This window comes from Strix aluco, chromosome 6, assembly GCF_031877795.1.
Source record: "Strix aluco isolate bStrAlu1 chromosome 6, bStrAlu1.hap1, whole genome shotgun sequence".
NCBI lineage: Eukaryota > Metazoa > Chordata > Aves > Strigiformes > Strigidae > Strix > Strix aluco.
The window spans coordinates 27,982,597-28,009,361 of NC_133936.1; the positions used below are offsets into that span (position 1 = coordinate 27,982,597).

A 26,765-nucleotide genomic window follows, 5' to 3' on the forward strand; every position below is an offset into this window, starting at 1 on the left:
TGTAGGAAAAAAAGGTTTTCCCTTTAAAGAATTGTGATCAGAAGATTTTTGATCCAGATCAACATTAAGTTTTTACTATCCATTTTTGAAATACAATAAGTACACAGCAGGGCTGTAATTGTTTAGAAATGTGCTGTCAAGCCTCCTAAAATGCTGATTCTAGTGTGTAACAGGCTTTAATGTGTACAGCATATCCCGTAGGAGGGTGTGGAACAGCTCATTCCACGGGAATCATAGTAAGGTGTTTCTAATTGTGATAGTATAGATGGAGGTGTATAAAACAAAACCCAGGTCCCCTCCGTCTCTGGTATGTAATGAGGTTAGTAGAAATTCTGAAAAATGCCTTTGGAAGTTACAGCTGACTTAGTCTGAGTTAATGATGATGGCCCTGTCTTTTCCATCCCACCTAGTCGTGCTGATGGTGAGAATGAGCTTATGGAACCTCATTTTGCTGACTCTTTGAAAGCTTAGAAAACCAAACAATGAATTTAAAAAACTGGTATTTGCATCTTCTTTTTGTAAAAAGGGTCATAAACCCCAAGAAGTATTATTACTAGTAGCTCACTTGATTCCTACATAAGATGATACATGTATGTGAGGAGCTTTATGCATTCTACCCACAAGCAAGCCACGAGCAGTTGGCCAGGACTAGCTTTACAACACATTCTTACTGAAATCCTTGAGGTATTATTCCAAAAGGAAGGAAACTGCAAAGGCAGTCATAATAATCACTGGCTAAGGAAGAGTTTTATTTTTTTGTAGTTGTTTTCTTCTCCCCTGGCAAATGTCCCTTTCCAGAATGTACAATACACAACTGTTCAGCTACAGTATTTTTTTTTAAATGGCTTTATGAGATAAAGCATGCTAAGAAATGTTTGACTTTTTTAGTTTTGGCTGCTGCTGCTGGTTTTTATTTTAAAGCTTAGAATACTCCTACAGCCAACAAGCGAGAAAGGAGCTGCTCACAGTGATAGCTATTGCAGCTGTAACTCCAATACAAAGGTTGCAATCGCTGGGTCAATTCTGAGCCATTTTCCATCACAACTGATTCCTGCGTACGAAGCCATTAGGAAATGGTTTAAATGTATATCAGGGGATGGGCTAGTATCATATTTCTGGTAACCATGGATTCTTCTTCATGATCTTTGGTTCAGTTGTATTTAGATCTTCAACGTCTTCAATATGTCATTTGAACATAGACTGATCATAAAGTAAGCAAGCTGCTGGAATGTAACACATTACTAATACTTTTCAGTATTACTGACGAATTCGCAACTCTGGGTAACTGTCTTCTCAAGGTATTTAGCTTCCTTCTGTATTTGAAAATACTTAATGAACATGTTAAGTCTTTTCACAAACTAATATGTTGTTATAACTGTTTGCATCAATGGACAAAGTAATTGCAAGCTATTTGGGAAGTTTTTGTGTACATGCTTTGGTAACATTTGGTAAAACAGCAGTCATTATTTGCAAGCAGTTAGTAGTCTGACAGTATGTTTTGCTTGGGCATATTCATTTCAGAGTCATGTTTCTGTTCTTTGAACCTGTTTGAGTATTTGCTGGCTGTCACTCAACAGCTCTGGCCCTCCACTAACCTCTCATAAGTCACCTTTATCTCCCCTCCTGTTTCCTTTGTGTGAGTCTTTTCTTTCACTGCCAGGTTTCAGGCCAAGTGAGGTTATGCTGTGAGTGTGGAAACTGCCCTTACTCCATGCAGCAAAGATGTAATCTTTATTGACGTCTGCTTTTGTGTCAGAATAGACCCTGTGTCAAAGTAACCTTACAGTGAGGTGAGTTCTCCTTCTACACAGTTGGACAAACTTGAGACACCACGTTGTGATATAGGCCTATTTTCCAGTCCTTGTCCTTTGCCTTGTTCTATATCTCATGAAAGTCTGTTTTTCTGAGGTCTTCTTGTAGTTTGCTTTGGCCCTCCAGCACTGCCTGGGGCACCCAGAAATGCTGGCTGTCAGGTTCCCCTTCTGGCTCACACCAGAAAATCAGTCACCCTGGTTTACATTTATTTGCTTCAAGAATAAGGGAATATTTCTTATGTATACTTCAATCTAAAAGAGAGATTTGAATCATCCTAGACAGATGTGTATGAAAGAGGGTCTTTTAAGTCTTACTTTGCACATTTTGAGACTTGAGTTTATCATCAACCTTCCCAACAGGCCAAGGATTTTAAATTTCGCATCACCAATCACAACAGTTTTCTTCAGTTTGTCTCTTATTTTTACCTAGTTGAATGAATTAATCTGGATTTTCAAAGATGCAGTGAATATTAATGTGACTGTCATTACTTCAGATAATGATTAAGAGGTCTGACTAAGAAACCAGTTTATGTGTGGCTGAAGTTCTTTCCCAGTTGCACTAGCTCTAGTACTAGTTTATCAAATGAGAAAGTAGTTTGCCTTTTTTCTCTTTTTTCATTTTTTTTTACCAAACTCATGCTATATATCTAGGATAAAATCTTGACTTCTAAGTCAATGGCAAAACCTCCTGTTGCTTATAGCCTAATAAGGTCAGCAGTAAAATGATTTTCTGTCTTTCTCTTCCCTCAGAAATTCTGTTTTGCCTGATCTGTTTTGCTGATGCAGACTGTAGATTTGCCACAGTATTTGCACTGAGCAGCCCTCCACATGTATTGAATTCCTGTGCTGGACTCCTTTTGCCTGGAGCACTGCTCGGTTCCCCTTAACACCCACCTGAGCTGGGCACTGATGAAACTCCTCTTTGCAGAGGGTCAGAGTGTAACAGGCAGCGCAGATTTGTGGTTAAGCTTAACTTTGTCGTGCTGGAAGTGGAAAAAGAAGTACTTTCCTGTTAACTAAATCGTATTCTTTTGGAACAAGTTAATTAAAGGGAGCTCTCAAGCAACACAGAGGCAGACCCTGACCTGGATCTTCTGCACATGGTGACACCCTGTAGTCTTGCCAGAGGTTCCTCCTGGCTCTGATGCCATGAGTCAACACAGGTCAACTGCAAATTGTATGAAAAGTTTGGCTTGGTGTCATTCCTGGTAATCTAGTGAGAGATTTATATTGGGTCCAGAAAATGTCTCATTTGAGAAATCAAAAGAAAAAAAAGACTTTTACTTACCTCCTTCTGGTTCCTCTTTAGTCAGTTCTTTGAAAGCCGTCTCCTTTTCCTTCACCAAAGAGGAGTTTGTGCTGCTTAGAAAGCAACTTCAAGCCTAGCATTGGTTATATTGTGATTTAAAGTCAATCTTTACATTAGTTATCCAAACAGAATGTTTATTTCAAGCATATATCTCCCTGGGTTGATTACTTTCTCTGGGAAGACCTGCTAAGTTTTTAATCATCCCCATATGATGGATGAGGCACTTACATCAGGAAGGTCTGCTCCACACTCCTTGCTCACCTGACCCTCTCAAGAAGCAGGGCTACAGAACAGGGCCTCTTGTGCTATGAGGAAAAAAACTTTTGCGTGGAAGGATTTTTTCATGACAGGTTTTTCCATGAAGCATGTTTTCTGTTCTGTCATTCAAAGCCAGGACAGTATCAGAAAAAGCCTTACAGAGCTGGCAGAAGCTAGAAGGCCACAGAGTCAGGCAGCTGTGTAACTCCAACAAGGCAGATAGAACAACTCAGTTCTTATTACTAAGAAGGGAGAAAAGTATTAAATTTGAATTCTCTTCCAATGTATATTTTGAGAAGTTATATTTGATTTATGTTACTTATTTAGAATATGTTTTATATTTATATTTAACAGGTATCATAGGGAGGGAGAATGAAAAGTTGGAAACAGAATGTTTAAGAGAGGGAGGATTTTTTTGTGCTTGTTGTAATAATTCATGACTGCTCTGTGGTAAGGCTGCAGACCTGATTCATCACTGTTATATTCTGTTTATGTCTATTATATGTTTAATGCCAGTGAAACTAGAATGATTTCCATGAGTCTGGCATGAAACTGGAATAACAAGGTGGTGAATCAGGCACTATAATTCCCTTCTGAGATTTGTGTGATGTAAACAAGTACATTTAGATTCACATTTGAGGTTTGTAATGTCTCCAGTTTCTTCCAAACCAGATTATGGTCTCAGAATGTATCTTCTAAAGAAATTTTGATCTGTGTAATTTATGAAAAGTGGTTTTATTTCATATTCTTAAAGCTGTGCAGTTGAAAGTGGGTCCTTGGATACTGTCTGTATGATGTTCAGAGATACAGGTGCTGTTTGGATCAGATGCTGTTGCATGCATTGGGAGGAAAAGGATGATCGTTCTTTCCATTTAGAGGTTGAGCACCGTTGGTCTAACAAAGGACATTGTTGCCCCTACTCTCAGTGCTAGTAATGGCTACTTGAATATTGAAGGTTGGGAATGCAGAGCTATGTAAATATAAATGGGCTAATTTACCTGGAAAGAAAATCTTAAATGTCCAGACAGCTGATTCATCTGGCCTGTGGCATTTTAGTGAACTGCAAAGGGCTGGTCATCACAGTCAGGATCTACCTGGGAAAAGCTACTCTATGACCTCTGAGCCAGAGTGATGAGAGGTTTCTTGGTGGTGGTGCTGTTGGGGTAATGTGGGACCTTTCCCATGCTACATACCTTAACTGCAAATGCCTGAGAGAATAAGCATGCAAATGCTTGTGTATATAGCAAATTCCTCTCTCCCCTATGTTTTTATTAGTATTTCCTATACAAATCTTGTTATTAGTGTTCCCTAAAGGGCCAGGCAGTAATTCAGATGCTGATTAGTGTGTGAGATGCAGCAGAACCGCAATGCATGCACTCTCTTGTCAGCACTTGTCTGAGGAGGGGAGCAGACCCTCCAGCTACATTTACCACAGCAGCTGGGATACTGGAGTTTAATGAGGTGCTTTTGCAGTGTGAAGATTTTCAGAAACATATACTCACACCAGGAGGGCTTACCAGGATATTTTTCTGTAATTAAATGTAATTACATCTATACCCGTAATCAAGTTTTCATTGACAGATACAGGCAAATAACAACCAGCAAGCAAAAGTCAAACAATTAACTACATAAGCATTTTTTTACGTTTGTCTTTTTGGACTTTTTTCCTTTTCTTACCTCAGTGGTTTAGTAAAAAGTGATGAGATTCTAGCTGATCTGGCAATGTGTAGTTAGAACTCTGGCAAAAACAAAGCATTAAATATTTTTTTTAATCTTATTTTGTCTTCTGGAGGAAAGGAAAAGTAGTTTTGATACCATAAAAACCAAGTAACATTATACCAAACAATTTCTAAATCAGATTTCAATGAGCTTGTTTTACAAGTACCAATGGCAAATACAAACAGTGATGGCCAAACACCAGTGAGGCCAGCTGGTAGATCTAAAAATATCCTTATTTTACTGATGAAGAAATTGAAATGTGAAAAGACTGAAAGCAAATTTTCAGAAAATTTCAGGTTGTCCTGCCACTAGGTGGCAGGAGAATGAATAATTATTTGGAAAATTATCCATTTCTTTTTTTAGTTCCTAAAATTGTGTGGGTCTGTGCCATTTAAATGTGAAGTTTTGAAACAGGTGATCTGCCTTGTCGCATAACTAGCACACAACAAGACTGGGAGCAGAGCTCTGCTGCCCACTGCCCAAGCACACAAACATCCCCCAACCCCACAGCAGGAGGAGAGAGACACTCTCCTCTTCATCACAGGAGATGGCTAAGTGGAGCCAGAGCCAGGAAACTTATTTTCCTTTTCCAACTGTATGTCATCATTGAGCATATTGATCAGAAGTCAGCAACTGCTTCATTTCCTTCACATTTTTTGAGAGAGAAAGCATTGCTCATGGACATAGTACTGTTTGGCCATGGAGACATTTCATCAAAACTAGTGAAATGAAATTAAACTGGCTGAACTATTCCATAGCAGTAGTGTTATCTGATTTGTCTCTAGCTTTAGTGTCCTGCACTAAAGTTTGCATGTGAAAGGCTGGATCCCCTGCTCTCTTCAGTGGCACTGTTTATACAGGGGTGGGGGCAGGATTATAAGGAGGCTCCAGAATGACAGTGACATTGTGTCCTTAAAGTCTCTCTTTGGGCTAATTTCTTTCAGATTCAAACCATTCTTATTTAAATCATTCTTTAACTAAAACCTGTTATAGGCATGCAGCTCATGGGCTGTTTCCACTATCTGAGCAGTGAAAGGGTATCATGTGTATTATTTTTAAGGGAAAATTTAGACAACAAAACCTAACCAAATCCAAATCCCTATCCCTGTGATTTTTACCTGAAACTCCTCAGTTTTGGTTTCTCAAGGAAAATTCCAAACTGTCTACAAGAAGCTTTCTCCAACAATTATACCAGCCTCTTACTGAGTTTCTTTTGTGTAACAGCTGGCCTCTCTGACCTGTTCTGTTCCTCCAGTGCCTGACTGAAACCCTACAGAAAAGGCTTTTATTTGCTCTTGCCAAGAAAGCAGGAAAGAAAGCAGGGTACTTAGCTGGATGAGATAAGCCTTTTCCGGATGACTCCACTACAGAGCCCATGGGTGATATCAGAGGCCAAGTCTTTTAAAATAGGTCAACTCTTGCCCTGCATAGCTGCTCCAAGAGCATTAACATTATCCAGTGGGAGAAGAGAGGCAGATAAATTTTGATCTTACTCTAAAAAGACCACAAGGCTTCCCCCAGCATGGTCATGCCATTTGCACAACAGTGGAGATTCATGGAAAAAACGATCAGCAACAGCAAGCACTTCTCATCCTGGCTATAACCAACCTCCTTGCACTCGGCTCTTTTCTGACCTCATATAATAACACCTTTGGGGTAGCTCAGCTTATTACATCAGCTTGGCTGGGTGCATGTGCTAATAAACATTCAGAAGAGCTCTGCTAACAAGAGCATTTGGGAGAAAAATCCCTTGGTGTTTCTTTCTCCATATTTCAGCAACATAGCCAGGCCAAATCTTGCAGGTTTTCCTGTGAGTGGATGAGATTTTAAACTGGATAAAGACTAAAGCATAGAGCTCTAATGCTGAAAGGGGGTCTGTGCAGGTAGCTGGACTTTCAGAAGTGTCTCTTCTTGAAGAACTAGGGCTTCATTTCAGAAAGTGTGTGTCCGTATCTGGACTAGTGGAAATATCCTTTAGACTGAACATGAACACTTTTGATGAACATGGACCATTTCTCTTCCTGAGGACACTGACTAAAGCCTAATAGTCTGTTTATCTGCCAGGTGCTAGTCCAGTCTACATGAGGTATGGGTCACACTAGCCTGACACATTATTCACCCAGCACAGGGGAAAGTCCTCAACTGCTTTTTCCTCAGCACAGGTGTAAAAATGCTCTAAACAAAACTCCAATCTTATTTTTAGGTACTGCAACTTTTCAGCAACTTGGGTGTGTACAAATCTGTTCTCAGCTCTTCATATGATTTCTATTATACCAATTTAAAACAAAAAACTGTCAAGAAATTACTTGAGTAATTAGATTCTTGTTAGCTAATTAGAGCAGCCAATAATAATTTGGATTGGAAAAATGTCGTATGTTCAGATTAGGAATATAGTGCAGTTGTATTATGTTCTGTGAGAAATGTTATGGTCTGTGAGGGAAGAATATGGAGCATCCTTAAAAAGTCTTTTTTCTTCCTGGCCCCAAAAAGAGAGCAAACCTGTAGGGAGAAGTTATCTACTGAGAGCTTGGTTTTTGTTTCATGTAAGAGAGAAATAGTTGATCACTTGAATTCACGTTCTCTGTAATATATCTGCCTAGTTATAAACATGATAAGGAAATTCCTCATTCTGTATAACTATGATTTTTTCTGAGCAGAATCTTGACTGCACAGTAGTCAATGGGAATTGAAGGATGTTGAGAAACCAGGGAATTCATTCTCTCCTGTGAATCAATTGATATCACAGTCTGATATTTGTGATTTGTTTTCTGATTATTTCCTGACACCTCTCAAGAAGAATTCGTGGTCAAAGAGTTCAGTAAAGAAATTCAGTTTATAATTGTCAATGGATTTGAGAGGGATTCAAGGGTGGGAAATGCTTGTTTGACTTCTGTAGATGGATATGTCTGATTTGCAGTAACTAATTGATAACGTTCTTTTTTACCTTGTAACTTTCATTCTCATAATAAGTTTTGTTGTCATGAAGATTTTCTGTGTGGAATCTCCTGATGCCAGAACTGACCTGTTGTAGTGAGAACATCGATTTGTACATGCATTGACTCTCACAGGGGCATTTTCTCAGTAAGACTGTTATATGAACATGCTTTCATTAATTTATTTAGATTGCTTTCAAAGCATTATAATTTACACTGGAAAAACACTATTTGTCCAAGGAAGAATGTTCACACAAGTATTAATGTAATCCTTCACTTAGACCAATATGGCTTTAAGTATTTCCCCAGGCAGAGAGCTCTTGACTGAGCTCCAGACCACACTGCACTCCAGCTGTGCTCTCTGTCACCACTAAATTCCCCCTTTTACTTTTGCTACAACGCCACTGCCCCTGTCTTTCATTATTATCTTAGCTACACACAAGCGCTTCTATCTTTCTTCCATGTCCCCATTGCTTTTCATCTTTTCTTCCTCCTCTACAGAAAGAATATTTGTTTATTTCCTACCCTCTGCCTCAGTCTATGGCACTCAGGGATCTCAGCTTCTCTCATTCCTTGTCACCTCTTCTTAAAAATTTATACTCTCCCTTGAGTCTTATCCATCAAAATGGCTGTCAAAAATAAATGGTCTTTTTGTCCTCAAAAATAAATGCATGCCAAATGTACTATTGACCAAACTGCATCTCCAACCAGCTTTACCTTTCCCTTCATCTCACAACTCACTTGAAACACTTCATGTCCTCAAGTGTGTCTCTTTTGCTCCTTTAGGTTCATTTCTGATCTCTGTTTACTGGATTTGAAAAACTGTTTGTTTGTGTGATTTTGTAAGTCATTCTTAAATTTCCACATCGTCTGGTGTTATTCATTGGCACTCTTTGCTCTGTGGATATGAATGATTTCTCTAACTCCATACAGGACCAGTTCTAGTTCCCAAAGTCGCCTGTCATATAAGTGCTGCTAGGTGGAAGGAAAGGCTGGAAACTTTCCAGTTCTGGTAGGTTTAGTGTCACCCCACTAAGAGCACTAAGTGTGCAAGCCCAAAGGGTTAGAGTTGTGTACATCCTTAGGAACAAGACCTGAAACCTGATGAAGCTACTGATTGAAGTTTTGTTCCTTATGCAAGCCTCAGCCTAGGTTTACAAAATATATTTTTAATCTGGGCAACTTTAGAGTTTCAGGAAGGAATGGGACATCGTTGTTCTCTGTTGAAAGTTCCTGATTTATTCAAATTTCAGTCTCCAAACTAAATCCAGGATCCTGAACTAAAAAAAAAAATCCAATGTTGAATCATAAGTCTGTGTCTGTCTGTTATACAACTAATAAGAAAGATTACAAGCACATAAATAATCACTCATTTAGCCAGCTTAACTTCATACCCCAAAGTGCTTTATGAAGGCAAATAGACACCGCTATACTTAAATAAGCACTGCTATGCTTATTTACAGGTAAGGAAGTCAAGGAAGAGATTAGTCACCTTACCAAAGTTCATACAAATGTTAATGGCAGGAACTGGCTTCCTGATTGTCCTGTCTAATTCTGTATGTGTGGGACTGTGGAAAACAGTAACCAGCACTGTTTTCAGCTACACTTTTTAATCTCTAGTGTAAGTAATTTGAATGTCTTTCATATAAAGGTAATGGGAAATATATACATTGAAAAAATCCAGTAAGTCAATTACTGTTTGCAGGATGCACAGATACAATGGAAAGAATATAAATACAATCTGTCTGGACTGGCTCATCCCCTTACACACAGCACACCACAAGCAGCCAATATCTAGAAAATAAGTTAGATAAAGTGATATTGCCTAGACCTAATTCTTCCCTCAGACCTACATTTGCAGATCTGTCACACCTCAGTGGAAATTGCCTAGTGATATCTGCAAGTGGAAAATTTTAGAAGGTGTATTGCTACAGTGAGGGATTGATGTCTCTGTTTTTAATGGCATTTTATTTTAAAGCTCCAAACTACTGTGCATCAAAGGTCCTACATGATCTTCATCAAATATTTGGGAAATCATCATCAGAAGACAATCACTTTCTGGTCATTAACCACATCGAGATAACAGTAGAAAAATAATTTAATCTTATGCAAAAACTGGTTAAGTACAATGATTAGGAAGATCCTTGACCCTCCTCTGCTTCATACAATTTTACTTAGTTGTTCAGACAGATTCTCAGAGAATCTTATTTTCATTAGAAATCTCTAGTATTGGCCATATCTGCCATGCCTATAGTCCAGAGCAAATTAAGGCAAAAAAAGTAAGCAGCTCCAGGAAAAATTTCAGTCCAGTAATGTCATGAAACTTTTAAGATTAAAAATTAGTCTTTGTTAAGCTTTGGTTTGCTAATTTTACCTATTACTGTTAGGTGCTCTTCAGTACCAGTATTGGTATATTAATATCTTATCTGAGGTGAGGTGGTTGTTATTATTTAAGTTCAGTAAGAGCCCTTTGTGGGTTTCCTGCACACCATTTGGCAACAAAGCCTTTTCTGACTATAGAAGAAAGTGCAGTCCCCCAGCAAAGCAGACACGTATCCCAACAGCCACTGATGAGCGCAGAGCCCTACTATGAGTCTGGCCAAAGGACCTACTGCTAAAGGCACTCTATTGCTTGCTGTTAATTCACAGAGAAAAAATGGGAGTTAAGTGCTTTAGACACAGTGCTTATGTCTAAATGCTAATCAGGGCCTCTGGTTTTCTGAGACACACAAAAGAGAAAGAAAAGCTGTAAATTAGAAGGGTAATTTCTTATTTACAATAGTGCTGTAGGGTTCAGGGTAGAGTTGCAAGGGTTAGAACTCAGAAACGCTTTTGTACTAACATTTCTTGTACCATATGTTTTCATCCTCTAGAAAAAGATGAGAAGAGAACAAACGTGTCACAGGCAGAGGTAAGTGAAATTTTTTTCAAACATACTTATCGTTAAAATAGGTCTATGGTTAAAACCCCTTTGAAAGTCACTGATTCATCCTGGTTAATGTTTTTCTTTACGTTGTCATGCCATCTTCAGTAACACAGCCTTTCAAACACTGCTTTCAAACCAGGGCTGTGTAAAGCTGTGTTGTGTCTTATCTCTGCCGGCTCTCCCTTCTCCCTGTAGCAGGGAACTGGGAAAGGCAAGTTTCCCCTCTGCCTTGATGCCATGCCCCGGCAATTCATAGCAAACCTGGCCCAAGGTGACCCTGCCAGGTCACCTCATCCAGCATTGCTTTGGGTCTACAAAAACATTGCAAACTTCTCTCTCATCTTCCCATCATTTGCCAAGCCTACAGCAGGCAGTGCATTGGTGTTGTTTGCAGAAGAGTTACAAGTCAGCTCCTCCGATCTTGTTTTCCAATCTCCCCTTGCATAGCTCCTGCAATTCCCTCATCTTTTTCCCCTTCACCCATTGCTCAGAGGAGAAGCAGGCAGCGCTTTAAATAGCAGTGGGAGGTATTGATTGGTTCAAATTTGGACTCAAATACAGACTTAGAAAGATTTACTGGGGCAAGGATCAACAACCTATCCCACAGTGTTTATAAATAACTTTCTCTTTCAAAAGAAGACAATATTTTATTTATAAATGTTATCATTCCATCCATTGTGATAAGGTAGGGTAATAGGATTGGCCATACTGTGTGAAATTAGTTTTCTTAAGAGATGTCTTAAATGTTCCTTGAAGAAATAGATCTTATTAAAATTCACAGACTATATACAAGTCAAAGTACTAGGGAAAAAGGCATTTTCAGCAAATATTAGGGAAAAGGCAACATCGTTATGACCAAATACAACTTTTTTTAACCTTTTTCTTAGGAATGTGATATGATACTTATGTCTTCAAAAGCTATCTATGTGTGTGACCCTATGTAGTTTTATTATCCTTTGTATATGGACATATTTCATGTTCGTATATAATGGACACTAATTCAACTGCTTTCATTTTGCAAAAGTTGCTCTGCTTTAGCACTGGAGGGTATTCCAGTTAGTTTTTGCTAACTATACACTGGTATAATTATACTAATGTTACTCTATGTGTAATTTTACTACCATTATTTTGAAATAATTTAACTTCTGTGCATAGATGTGATTTTGGGGCCATAAAAAGTTTATCTGTGTCTAAATCAGGCACTTAATCTGTCACTTAAATCAGGCCCAGTTAAAGGCTGAGTAATTGGTTGCTGGAATTATTATTTTAGAATACACTGAAAAAGCGAAGGGAGAGGGATCTTCCATTTATTTATGTAAAAATTTATATATTAATATATTAATAATTTCACTACTACCTTACCTATACATATAATCATTCATTACACTGTATTTAGTAGGAATATTGGTTAATGCAACCTTGCAACTGTTTCAATATACATAAACATTTATTTGCCTTATGAGAATCAGTTACACAGACTGTTAAAAACACAGACTATCTTAATTTTATGCTTAACAATATTTTTTTAGAGTGAAGGGTAATTTTCAGCAGTATTGGGTCTGTTCTGCCTGGGAGCCACAAAGGTTGTCCATTAAACATGTATTTTGTCTACCTAATCTTAATTTTCCCTGTATTCATGAAAGCCCAGGAGCTGGCATCAGATTTATACAATATAATTTTCTTAGAAACTTCTCAGATTGGTGTGTGCACCTTTTGATAGCATCTGTGGGGCCAGACCTGGAGCTGCCATGACCAGAAAACTCTCCCTGTGCCCGTCTCTTACTGCCTCTCTCTCTGTTTTGTCTCTCCTCAGTCCCAGAGCGCATCTCCCAAGCAAAGGAAGCAGAGCGTCTTCACCCCGCCTGCCCTCAAAGGTACTGTGCAGGTACTGTCTCTGCCCTGGCAGGGTGCGGAACCCTTGCACCCACCGCAGCTCCAGGTCCTCTCTCACAGGGAAAACATTGGGGCATGAGCAAGGGCTCTCTGCCTGCGAGCACCACAGCTGTCTGTGAAGGGGTCATGCTTAGCCGTTGCTGTTTTCACACTTCGAAGTGACTATCTGGCGTTGACTGTTTGCTGATACTGATCATCTATCCTCACCAGAGAATCCTGCAGCACTGACAATTTTTTTTTAAAAAAAGCAGACTTCTTTTTTTACAAAATCTTGATACTTTTATTAGTTCAATGTAACAGATAGTTCAATGCCAAACTTTGAAGAGAATTCCTTGAATACATAAGTTTTATCAGTTCTGGCCCCATACAGCTCTCTGTTTCTTATTTAAATGACTCCCATATATTCTGCCTCCCTTTCCAGGCAGCTGTAGAAAGAAGAATAACCAAAACTGTGGGCTGGGTATCTGATTATAAGAAGTGTGAAGTCTTTCTGGTGAAGATAAGGAGAAATGAGAAATCTTGGTAAATGTTTAAGGGGCTTACATGCTTTTCAGGAATGAACACAAAAGCAGCAGGAATATGAGTTGGGATCAGAGCAACTGCATTTAGGCCTTGTTTCTCAAATGATTCTCAACAGAGTTTGACTTGCTGGTGCTTGCAGTGAAGCAAGATCTATAGTGATTCACCAGCACTTCCAACTGCCACTTGTCAGTGCAGGATTATTTTCAGACTGCAGACCAAAGGCTATCCTGCCAGGTGTCTCATGATAATGAATATCTTCATTTTCCATTCCTTCTGCTTAACACAATTTATTACCTGGCAAAAAAAGTAGGATATCTGATTTGTTGCGTGAAATACTGCTGCTGTTGTTAAGTAATTTACCATATCAGCCAGTTCTGTGTATCTCATCCTGTAGCTTCAGTTCTCTAGTACTTGTCCTAGCAACAGTTAAAACATCACTCAGGTGCCACACAAAACTTACTGTTTGTCAAAATGGGCTAAAGTTTGTGCACTGGATATTAGAAATAATCTTATTACAGTCAATTATAATAATTTGTGGAAGGAAGAAGCTTTGCATGGGTAGCAATAATATCTATTGATCTCACTGCTGTATTATTTTGCTGTACAAACCTAAACTAAACACTGCGTAAATGAAGTGCTCTGTAAAACATGTCCTTATATCTCCTTTCAAGGACTGCAGCCTACTCAGTGTTACCTTTAATACGTTGCTGAGACCTGGGCAAGTACCTGGCATAGTTTACTTCCACATCAACTTAATTCCCAGGGGACAGTAAGAAAGTATGTGATTCAAGATAGATCACAACTAGCCTGAAATATCTTGTAAAAAGAACAAAGCACAGCACAAAATGCCTCTCCTCTATACCTTAACACTCTAAACTACACAGTATTCTCAGATTCACAGGTGGACACCTGGAAATTGATAACCCTTCCTGTAAACAAGCTGGATTGGTCCAGATTTACGATACTGTAACCATGATAAATACTGCCCTTTTTATTTAAAAATTATTTGAAATAGAATATTCATTATCCCTTCCTCTTTATTGTTATGAAAACATGAATGTTATTTTGTTTAGGCTAAGAGATTAGGAGACAAACATAGCAACGAGTGCTATGAAAGCATTACTGAAAAATACAGAGATTTTGTAATGATTTAAATTATTTTAGTTTTATAGTGGTAGAAGATAACAATATTAGCAGTATTTTCAGAATAACAGGCTTCATAACTGCACACTATTCCCACAGCTTTACATATGTTTATTTCCTGCGGGCTGTTTCTCCCTCAGTATATTCACAATATGATATTCAATATACAGTAAAGAATGAGATTCTGAATGGTGAACCTCTCTCCTTTACACCCTCTTTCGCTGCTCTATATCCTCTGGGTCTGTTATTAATGGAAGGTGGGATAGACTGTAATCTGGTAATTCACATTCAAATATGGAGATAATAAATCTCCATAAAACAGAACTCGTAGTGGAAAAGAGGGACAAGCATTTTCATTTGTTAACTTTTCTGACATTTTGGTAGTTTTTAGTTGCTGCTAACTCAAAGTTCCCAGAAATAAGCCAAACTTGCAGGTGGATGCAGAGCCTGGAAGCTGAGACAGCAGCCATGTGTGGAGAGCTGTGGGAGAAATGGGGGGCCATGGCACGAGCTTTGCTCTGTGCCTGCAGCAGAGAGGTGGCCAAGAGAAACCGTGGGGATAGTCATATTTCAGCCTGACACCAAATCTCCAAGTAGCTCTTGAGATTATTCTTTCTTCTTTGAGCTGAAAACATTTTTGCTGCACTTCTTGCAAGTTTCTTGAAATAATTACAAAACTGTGTGAGAAAGGATGCTGGTTTCATGAATTCATGGCTAAACAAGAGAGAGAAAGCAAGAGTAAATGAACCTGGATGTTGTGATTACAAACAAATTAGGAAATTGTTAACATGGTTAAAAGGAGCAAAAGCAACATCAGACAATAGTGATGCCTAGTTACAGTACCAGGACTATAGTACATGTTACATGGACTATGCAAATACATGAAACTATATGAAATAAATGAAAATGCAGTACTGCCAAGGTTCTATATGTCATGGTAAATATATGGAGATCAGCTTCTTAGTCAAATGTGGGCATATTTTTCCCCTCTGCCATAGCAGTCACCTAAACTGAAAGACAATTTTATTATCTGTCTAAGATTGCCCCCAAATATTTTGGTCCCATCCTTACAATGGCTTGCTCTAGCTCGAGGCGGGTCTGTAGTTGCTGCAGCATGCTGTAGCAAACCCGTGTGTCTGCAGAGCCAGTGTCATGTTATGGTGCAACAGGCAGGTTCTTATTACTATATATTTGTGTGTACTTTGGCTCCTGTTTTATTTTCCTAAATGAAAATGCACCAGAGTCCCTATAGACGGAGCAAATAGCTGACTCATCTCAGAGCATTGTTCTTTTTACTGGAATACAGTGTGCTGGAAAAATCGATGTGAGAACTATTGATTTAAGTGGTAATCTGGAGAGTGAATCAGACAGCAAACCAGATAACAGCTCAGTGCAGTGTTCTTGTTAGTGTTATATTACCAAACCTAATGGATGTCAAAGAGGTCTTCCATTTTGCTTTCAAAGATATTTCTTTTTCTAACCCTGCTACACTAGGTTTTGTTAATGCCACACTATTATGTAACATGCAATACTGGCAAAAGTCAGTATCTGAAGACTGAACCAAATTAATCCATCATATTGTCAGTATGTTGTGATTTACCGCTTGTCACTTTTTTCTAGGTATAGCAGCTCTCTTAACCGAAGATTCATCACCTCTGTTTCCCCTGTTTGTGTCACTTTTTTCTTCTGTTACCCTTGGTCTTTTATGTCTGAACTTCAAATTCTCTCATCCTTCTATAACTTCCAATGCTCTAATATGCTGATCTTTAATCTCCATCACTTTCTTTCATTTTAAGCTCTTCTTTGTGTGCGGAGGTTGGCTTGAAGCTCCCTATGAAAAAGCATAAAAACAGCCGGAGGAAGGTTTTTCAATTTGAAGAGTCACCAGTTTTAACTAGGGCAATCTTTTCCAGTCAGTTGTCATTGCACAAGGCCTGTTTCTCATTTTATTAATCTGTCTCTCATTCTGTATGACAAAACCAAGAAGAATCCTTTGGTCCTTTTCTTCTGTATCAAAGTAGATGTCCAACTGATTTAGCACAAACATCCATCCAACCACCCACAAATAGCATCTTTAGAGATATCTTCATTATTCTGATCAGAGGGTTAAAGGAGCCCCTGAAAGTCTTGCTGGATTCTCACACTTCTCCCCTCACACTCACCAGAGAAGTTTAAAATGGAATGATAACCCTCCCAGGTAGAGATGGACCAAGTGGAAGGCAGCATAGACTGCCATGGCAGAAGCAGATTGCACTTATGCCAGGTAATGGTGTTTCCTCGGCATCTCATTATCACCTGAAAATCAAAAGAACACATTTGAGTCTCAGAGCTACAGCTTTTGATCCCAAGGCATATTTTGTACCGAGGCAGGTTTCCTTTTACCTACATAGTCACATTTTGTTTAGTATCTCAGCTCATCTTTGAAAGGAAATGCAGACTAAAGTGACAGGAAGCAAGGTTTACAAAGACAAACAGAAGACAGCCTGAGCTGTTCCCAAATCTGCATTGCTCCCTAGAGCTCCCAAGTCTCCACATTATCTACCAGCTATTGCTATTAATATTACCAGCTATTTAAATACCATCAAGGTCTCTCCCTGTGAAGGAAGTGCACATTCCCGAGTGGTTTGAGGATTTCATTAACAGTGAATCTACTGGTATGGGTGTGCTAGAGGTCAGGAAAATAGGAAACCTTCACTCATCCTAGATCACCCAGCAGGAGGCTACTTAGATCAGCATCAAGATCCTACTAATTTCAGCGGTCTCTAAAGAAAGTTCTCGCAACTTTCTGTGTTCACTGGACAACCTGTGCAATTAGCTGCCATCAAATCATAATTAAAGTCTTTCCCCATAGAGGTGAAAGGTACCTTTGACCAGTTTCCATCCCAGTCTTTTGGGAAATACATCCTTTAAATTCCCCTCAATGTATTTTTCTTTTAAATTCTCCTCAATGTATTTTTCTTTTAAATTCCCCTCAATGTATTTTTCTTTGCATAGAAACAAAGACTTTTTCTTGAGCTAGGCCCCAGCTACAACATTTGAAATGGGATTGAATATGAGTTGTTATAAATCTAAGGAACATTCAAAGACATCATTTTGGTTTGACTTATTAAAACAGCCAGGACTCACTGGCTGTTCCCAAAGTGTTCAGACCCAGGGATTTGATACATGCATAATTCTAGTGTTTACAATGATGGTTGATATTAAATCAGCTCTTTTCAGCTTCTGCCATGAATTTCAGATGCTCAGCTTGTTTAGCGCCTGCTTGTTCTTCTCTCCAAAGGAAACAACATGCAGAATAAATGATTAAAATCATGATGTCCCTCCTGAAATATGTAATTTATTAGAAGCAATTAGTACAGTATGTGGCCCTCATCCAAATTTGTAACCCCTTAGGCCAGCTTGATGATGTCTGATGCATCTCATTACTTTGTGACTGAAGGTTAACAAGGAACACGGATAGAGTCTGGAGACATAAAGGATTATTGTTAGTGTGGTAAGCACTGAGTTCAGAGCCCACGAGAATCGACGCAGAACAAAAATCTCAGGCTAAATTTACTTCAGGTGTCAGAGGATGAAGTTTGTAAGTTTTAAGCACTGACTACAGAAACTTGTATCATTTTAAAGGCTGCCCTCTTAAATGGCAAACTGCAAAAAGCGTCTAGCGTTAACTAAACACATCAGTGTAAGAACAAGAAACATCATATTATACTTGAAAGAAAAATACTGTGTATTCATGTGATTTCTGCTTCATACACTGGCTTAAATTTAATTTTTAGGAAATCAGTATTAGCCACAATGTAACACATCTTACACAGTTTTCTGAACATCAAGCCCAGGTTTGTGAAAATTCACAGACTGAGTTGGTGCCCAGTCATACTTTTTATGTAAGTCACTTTGGCCCAGGGTATTACATTTTCCCAGTCTCTCCAATGATGATCCTTTTTTAAAAATGTGATTGTGCTACACATGAGCCATGAGGCCAGAACAAGAGAAGGAGATGGTTTTCAACTATCTTCTCAGTCCTGAAAGTGTATTTCAGACCTCCTTGCTTTTCCAGTGGGCTAAAGGACTGTGATAAATACTGAGTGGATAGCTAGAACTGCTCCACAAAAGCAGGCACCATCCAGTAGCTGAAGCAATCCCCGAGGTCAGGGCAAGTCCTCCTCTAATCCCTTAGCAGAGCTGCAGTGTTTCAGGTGAAGCATCTTTTCTTTAGTCTGGTGACACCCATTCTTCAGTCCTTTTAGGAAGATCTAACTCAGTATGCTGCTTCTTGGGTAACAGAAGGCAAAGCTCTGCTTCATTTTTCGTGTGCACTGTTCTTGTTTGTGTTGTGATGTGACAAAGCACCATCAGAGCATTTAGTTTCATGGGTGAAAGTCCCCCTCCTGTAGCACTGGGGAAAGAAAATTCATGCTGCAGTTTTGTAATCATTATGTTTTCTCCTTTTGCCAAACCAGGTCACAAAAGAAAGGTGCAGCTTTGGTTTCAAAACTAGTTCTTCTCTTCATTTATACACCATTCTTATGCACATCTTAGTCAGACTGAACCTCGATGCGCTTAATGTAGTGTGGCCTTGAACAAATTTCCTGGATATCTTTTCTAAGATGCTACCTTCCAGTGCTTGGTCTCTTTTTCTCACTCTCTTTACCCTCCTCTCCTTCCTCAGACTTGTATAGTAGTATGATGACAGTAGATACAATTTTAAAAAAAAATGAACTAAATTAATTAGTGAATCACTGAGTTGGTGAACGGAATACATTAGATTGCTGCCATCTCAAGTTCAGTTGGCTGCCACCATTCTGCTACTGCCCAAAAAGTTGGCAGACGCTGCCGTAGTCTGTATTTAATTTCTTACTGCTGGCAGCTTTGAATACATTTCATTTCACACAGCTGGCGGCTTCTGCTTCAAAATGGCTCTGGCCTTGGCTGCAATAAATACCACAGTACCTTTAGAGAGACTGAGGTGTTCAGTGGAGACTAAGCTTGACATCTGTTCTATGGCAAAACTGGGATGTTTGTGTTATAACTTGTCATCTGCCACTATTACCTGGTGTGTGAAAAAGAAAAGATTGTGCCGAGCACTAATATCAGTCCCTAAATTACCATGTGTGGTTTAAGGGGCTGATCCAACATGGTCCGAAGTCTAGGGGAGTACTTTCACTGACTTCATTCAGTTCAGCATGAAGTCCACATATCTGATAGCTCTTTCTAATCTTCATGCAACGAATGCTAAACTGGCCTCTTTTTAAGGATATGAGTTTATTTTTATGATAGGAGGGTAATCTTATAAATGTCTGTGAAACAGCATTTATGACTTGAAATTAGTATTGTTAAGCATTGTTGTACTAAATATAGAGCAGTGTAAACATCATAGTATTATTAATTGCTTCTAAGCAGTAACAGATGACATTAAAAAGTCAACCTGTTAAGAGATAACAACATAAAATATTACGGAAAGAGAATGTGGGAGACTTAGTACTTATTTTGAAATATAAAGTAGAAAGCCCAGAAAGGGCAGCATGTGTTGTTCTGGTTACTTTATATCACAAAATGTATTTATAGTGAAATTCCAAAGATTTTGGCAGTGTTGTGCTCTGAATTGAAACAGCTTTTGAAGAAAAGATAATATTTTTGTAGGAGAAGATGTAATGTTCTTAAGAAGCTAGTAACTTGGCAGGGCATTACATTTTATTTCCTGGCTTTAGCTGTATGCTCTACAGTGGAGGTTAACAACCAAGTCACATAGCAGACACTGACTCCAGTGAGTCCTATTGTAATAAATAATAATTGCTCCTTTGTTTCATCTCAAGCATTTAAAATCCTGAATTTGATCCCAAGCAAGATGATGGAATGAAGACCTAGATTACATGTTGCTGCTCCTCTTCAGTGTTTGACATCTCCTGGGCTCCTGGACAGGAGCTGCAGGGTCGTGCATACAGCAGGGGCAAGTATATGTCAGGTGCTCACTCCTTCTCAGCTCTGTGCAAAGTCAGCCCTGCTGGGAAGAGCACACTCCTCCCATGGCACTGTCAGAGGGTCTGGCATGTTGGGAGACCATGGGGGAGCTTGCTCAATTTATATTGTGGTCTTCTGAAGGTAGAGATAGGTCCAGTGTATAAACACAGAGGAACCTCTCTAGTATTTTTCTAAAAATCCTCCATACTGTGCGGGCTCATGTCTCATTTAATTTACCCTTAAAAGAAAAGCCTTCCTTGCATTTGAATCTAACTACGTATTTCTACAGTTGCTCTATGTCTATTAATGTCTCCTCTACACAAAGTCAGGTTTCATTTATAAAAATCTCCACCCGCAAAACGCAAAGCTGCCAAAAGACAGAATGACAAGCTACAGGCAAACCCAAGGTTAATAGTGAATTCATATAACATGAATGGCACCACCATGCATTGAGTAGTGTCTGATACAGAAAAATCACCCTACAATTTACAGCTAAGTCTCCATCAATTGCTGGTCCATATGAGCAGGCTCGCCGCCCGTCAGCAGGTCTCCCACCACCCGCACTCACTTCTCCTGGGATCAGGGCTGGGAGGTTTGAAAAATGCAACCATTTCCTTGAGAGCAGCTCCTGCCCACAAGCTGCCCTTGCAGGGTAGTAGCTTACCATTAGTTATTTTACTTTCTGCCATCAGGTTTCACTCTGACCCAAGTAAATGTCCAAGTAGTATGCTAGCTTTGCAATATCTCTGTCTCTGAACAATGTGGTCCTTATTTCTGTGGTTAGGCTAAGAGAAATCTTGCTTCTGGTTCTTAGGGACCATCTGCAATGGGTTTCTCATGGTGAGAATGTTGTCTGGTTTTCTTATGATTTGATTTTTTTTTCCCTTTTGAAGTGTATGCCTATTAGTTTGGATTTATTGAAAAGCAAAAATTTTCTGAAGAAGGCCATGTGGTTCTCCTCCCCTCCATAATTTCTCCTTTCTTTCACCCCTTGGGATGTGACATTGCCCAGTTTAGCAGGAACACAGAGTTCCCAAAACCATCCACCAGAGCTTTGGCATAGAGACAAGAACATGAACAGCCTGAAGATTTCAACCACATCCTTTCAGGCCTGCAGCTAGGACTGAACACTTGCATGAATTATGTGTGTGAATGTGACCAGAAAAACACAGGAAATACTGCAGCAAGCATATGGATCTGAAAAGGGATTAATTTTCCTGTGAGCTGCATGGGCCAGAAGGATGTTGTTTAAAAAGCTCTCATTTGGTGTAGCTGCTAATTTTTCTTGAAACAGTGGGAGGATTTTTCAGGTCTTTCAGCACTCACCCAACCTATGAACCAGTGGATCTTCTATAGCCAGAGGAGATTGTCAGCAGGCTCTGAGCAATCTACTGAGTAACTATTTTTGAGAATACATTTAAAGGAATTGTGGGATCTAATGACTGCTCAGAAGCAAAAAACAAACCTAAAATGTTTGCTGCAATTCTCCCAGCTTAGGGTGCACCTTTACCACCTATGTTGCGCACACAGCAAGAAGTATATGTAAACATTTATCTGGTAAACCCTGAAAACGGTGCAGTTTCATGGGCTACTTACTCCCTGCAATGGCATCTTTCCAGGTGACAGGGACACAGGACACATCAAGGTTGCACCTGTACCTGGAGAGCAGCTGGTAAGCCATAGGAAACCCAGCTTAGTGGGGACTATGTCCAGTTTGAGTCATTAGACTCAAGAAAGATGAGGCCAGTTAAATGGAGAGCAATGAAAACTGGAGGCGGTAAGACACTGCTGAAGAGAGGGGCTGAATGATGGTAGGCAGCAGGTCAAGTAGTTGCCTGTATCCCAGAATACCAGAGTAACCTCAGGCTAGCCATCACTTCCAAAGGCAAAGGGAAGCAGCAGGTTTTTCTTTTTCTTTCAGGAATGAGGAGAAATTATGCAAATTCAGTTTTCAATCTCCTTGCAATCCTGAAGAAAACTCTTATTAAAAGTGGGATTTTTGGCATGCAAGCTCCCTCTAGTGACACGTAGGTGTATTTCCTTAGCACTAGTTCTGGTGAATTACTAAATAGCAAGAACAGCTATAAGAGGAGTGGAATTATACTGGAGTCTGACTGCAATTTATAATTTCCAGCTAAAATCTGTAAGGTTATTACTACATTGCACCTGCATGCCAGCAGTTTTCCCCAAATGGCTGGAGTGGTTAGCGCCTGGCCTTTCTTCAAACTCACTCTTAGCGAGATCAAAAGTAAGAATAGTGTTAAAACTTATTTTTACGTAATCTATGACTCTGATACGAATGTGTCTAAGCCTTTAGAGAAGAGGCTACCTCTTCTGTCTATGTTTTCCACAATGAAATTGAGTAAGCTGATATTCTTGTTCGTGCTTTCCAGAAAAATTGAGAGCAATACTTGTTTTCAGGCTCTGACTGTTAATATGAAGCGCCAGATAGAGTGCTTCCACGCTGTAATTACATTCTGGTTGTACTGGATGCTGGCTCTGGGGTATTTTGATGCCTTAGGCAAACCAGAAGAGGTAGGTTTCTCAAAAGCTCACTCACACAATAAAGAGCCACTAAAGATTTTGCCCCTGATGTTTTGTTGCTCATGGCGACTGCAAAGTGAGACCAGCTGTATCTACTGTACTGCAAATAGTTTTTGGTGACTGCATTTTATGTTGAATAACTGATTTCTTAACATTGGTTTTTAATTTGCCAGCAAGCTAAAAACCCTTATATTTAAGAATTATGGTGGGGTTTCAGCTGTCAGTAAGCTTAATGAGTTAAAATGAAAACATTTCAAATTTAAAATATTACTGAAGATGTCAAAGTAAACTTTTCACTGTTTTCATCTTCTCTTTTCTCCTCTCCCAAAACATCAGTGCAGAGACACTGTCCCAGACCCCTTCTGATATCTAAGCTAGGACTTTGGCTTTGCTGAATTTGTGTAACAGAGAAGCACCCTGGTTGTGCATAAGCATTATGTACTAAATGGTTTTGCGTTTCTTTTAGGGGTGGGAAAACCCACCTATATTGTTGTGCAAAACACCATAAATCACTACGTTTTGCTTTCTCTCCCTTGGTTCAAGGGATCTGTACCCTTAATCTGTGAAAATTCTCCACCAGATGTTTCTGATTCCATGTTGTGTGGGAAAGGATCACTGTTTTCCTGGATTCCAGGGGAGAAGAGTCCCCCTTCCCACTTGCCTCCTGATCAGCATGTGTGAGCAAGCACAGTTCAGCCCCTGGTTAGGACTAACAGAGGTACCTACTTCCTCCCCTTCCTGCTGGCTGCAGCAGTGGAACTTTAATAGATCACAACCACCTCTTAAGGGTTAAAGGCATCAGCCTGCATCTGGGTGGACTTTCCAGCAGAAGCCCTGGCTGGCTAGTGAGTAAGCACCTGCTGGTTCAATGCTGGTTTGTTGAAGAGATAGTCCATCTCCACTGGGCCAAGCCCCCCATGCCCTCTGTGCAACCAGCACCCTGCCAGGCTGCCTGCCTGGCTAGTGGGCAAGTCTACCTTGCTGCCCAGGCTGGTCTCCCACCTCAGTTTCAGGTTAGTGAGGACCCCGCATAAGCCTGGAGTCTCTGTTTGGAGGTTGCTGTGTGGTGCAGGACCTCATGATGTTTATTCTCCAGTTTTGATATCAACTCTCAGCCCCCACAAGCTGCTGCACCAACCTACAGGGAGCTGTGTTATCCCTGCTCCTTCACAACAGCCTGGTGTGGCTGAGGATACTTCAGCACATGAAAATATTTGCATAGTCTTAAGACTTGATCAGGAAGTTAAGTAGGTAGAAATGATGAGAAATCACATGGGATGTATCAGTTACTCTGAAGAGCTGTAGTTGGGCACAAGGTCAAAACCAATGCGTCCGAGCATATTTAAAACCTACACACCTGTTACATGAGAGGAAGGAGCTATACATTATTTTCTTGTCCTAAGACTGTATTTTTTAGGAAAACAAGGTAGACAGTCAAGTTGCAAAATGCTCAGCACTGTAAGGTGCCACAGCTACATCTGCACAAGAGCTTGCTTCTGTTCTGAGGCCAGCTGGCTCCACACAGCTCACATCCATGTTGCAGACCCTTTTATGCTCCCAAGTCATGAGGGTCATCCAAAATACCCAGTGGAAACTAACTCTGGCCTGTACCTAAACGAGGCTGGGAATTTTCTGGGTGAGAGCTAGTTGGCGCAGAAAAAACTGGGGACCTGGCTAATGGCTGGTCACAGCAGCCAGAGTAGGTCAGTGCCCCGAGCTGCCCCCTGGCACTCTTTAGTGTGTTTTTTAGCTGCAGCCTACATGACTTGGGCTCTCAAGTGCTTGCATGCATTTAGGAGTTAGGAGCATGGATCCTTTGAAAAAGCCTATCTTGAACACTGGGAACAGTATTGAAAATTAAGGAAATGTATCTGCCATCCACACTGTCTCTCTACACAGTTACTTTCTAGACTAGAGATAAAATTTTATGTGTAAAATACAGTTATGCCTTATGAAACAGTAATGATAGGTACAATTCCCTTGGCTACACTTTGTGCTAGAAAATGAGGGGCTTGTATGTAATGAGAGGACAAGAGTCAATTGGCAGAAATCGAAACACAGGAAATTCAACTTAAACATAAGAAGAAAACTTTCTTTTGTTTTTCTTTTTTGTTTGTTTTTATTTTTGTTTCTGTGACAGTGGTCAAAGAGTGGAACAAGTTGCCTAGAAAGCTTGTGGAGTCTCCATCCTTGGAGATGCTCAAAATCTGACTGCATACAGTCCTGGACAACCTGCTCCAGCAGAGCCTGTGTTGAGCAGGGGTTTGAACTAGACAATCCCTGGAGGTCTCAGCCTCAGCAGTTCTGTGATTCAATAGCTGTTTTACTTACCATTTATGAAATGTAAACCTTTCATAACATGGTAATGACAAGCATAGTGAAAACTTCATCTCACAGCTGCCTATATCAGAATTTCACCTTTCAGTCCAATGGATGACATCTTATTTTGTGGCAGTATGTTCCCTACTTCTGTAAGAGCGCTCTCTAAATGTCAGTTTGTCTGGGTGATACTGTGTCTTAGGAAAATGTCTCAGAATCAAAAATAAAGATTGGGGTAGGCTGGAAGCCCCACATAAGTTCATTTGTAACATGATAAAAACCTCCCCAGCACCAGGGTGTATTAATGACACCAGAAGAGGGACTGGCTCTGACTTTCCAGAGGTGTTCCTAGGCAGTTAAGCTGACTTGATTCCTAACTCATATTGTAGGCTTTGCTTTGGTTAGCATGAATTGCCTGCTGCAGAGGGAGAGGGGAAGGATTCAAACTACCTTCAGCTTCAGTCTCCTGAACTGGATCTCAGCTGCTTGAGATGATCTCAGCACCTCACGGGCACTGAGGTGGTGAAAACTGAAGAGGCTCATTCTTCCTGATGGGTTCCTGCTTGGATGTAAGGGCTACAGCTACAGTACCTGTAATATGAAGAAAATGGTAATTGTCTGCTATCCATATGCCACTTGTGAAGCAATTGCAATGGGGATAATTTAATATAAACGCTGACCTATCAATCACTTGTTTAATCACCACAATGTTTTTGTAATTTTGATGGTGTTTATAAAATACTTCAAAGAAGAGCTCATTCCAATGTTTACAGTATTACTGATGTCAGGTTACGCTGATGCCAAAATCCTATCTCCTTTGTCATCATAAGAAGGATCACAATGAAGATTATAATTATAACTCAGTAGGGGATTCATCAGCAAATTAACAGCGAAGCTTATAGACTTCTGACAAAAACCAAACAGACTGGATTAATTAAAAGTGAAAGCCACACAGCACATGGAACCACGGCAGAGAAACACCGCCTTGGAGTTTTGGCTGACCAGCAAAGATTTTGTTCCTGTCTTCATTTTAAAAAGTACAATTTGCTGGAAAGCTTTTCATCCACACCCTAAAAATCTCAGGCTGCACAGAGTATTCAACAAGAGATTTAAATGTGCCATTAACAAATTTTGCACTGTATCAGCCCCAGACCACGGAAAGAAATAATAACCACAAGAAGAATAACAAAAATAGAAAACATGGATCCAGAATATAAACTGAACAGAATGCTGAGTGTACCATGCCAGGCCTGGGGGTGAAACAGAAGAAGCTGTGAAACAGCAAAAGCTGCTCAGTCTTTACATGCAGGACTTCATTCACCCCATCATGTACTCAGGCTTCTGCTTCTCCCGTCTCTGTCAAGGATTCTGTCCCCTCAGGATGTGGCATAACTTTTTTCTCATCTGTTTAGGTTTCATGACCTCAG

At 39.8% G+C, this 26,765-nt stretch overlaps 1 protein-coding gene across 1 annotated transcript in view; it reads left to right on the forward strand.

The window, feature by feature from the left end:
• The window catches only part of PPP1R1C (protein phosphatase 1 regulatory inhibitor subunit 1C), a 54,179-nt gene that overhangs the window by 11,538 nt on the left and 15,876 nt on the right, over window positions 1–26,765 (forward strand). The window contains 2 exon segments of the mRNA XM_074828303.1: window positions 10,907–10,944; window positions 12,773–12,833. Of these exon segments, the coding sequence (XP_074684404.1) occupies window positions 10,907–10,944; window positions 12,773–12,833 (99 nt within the window).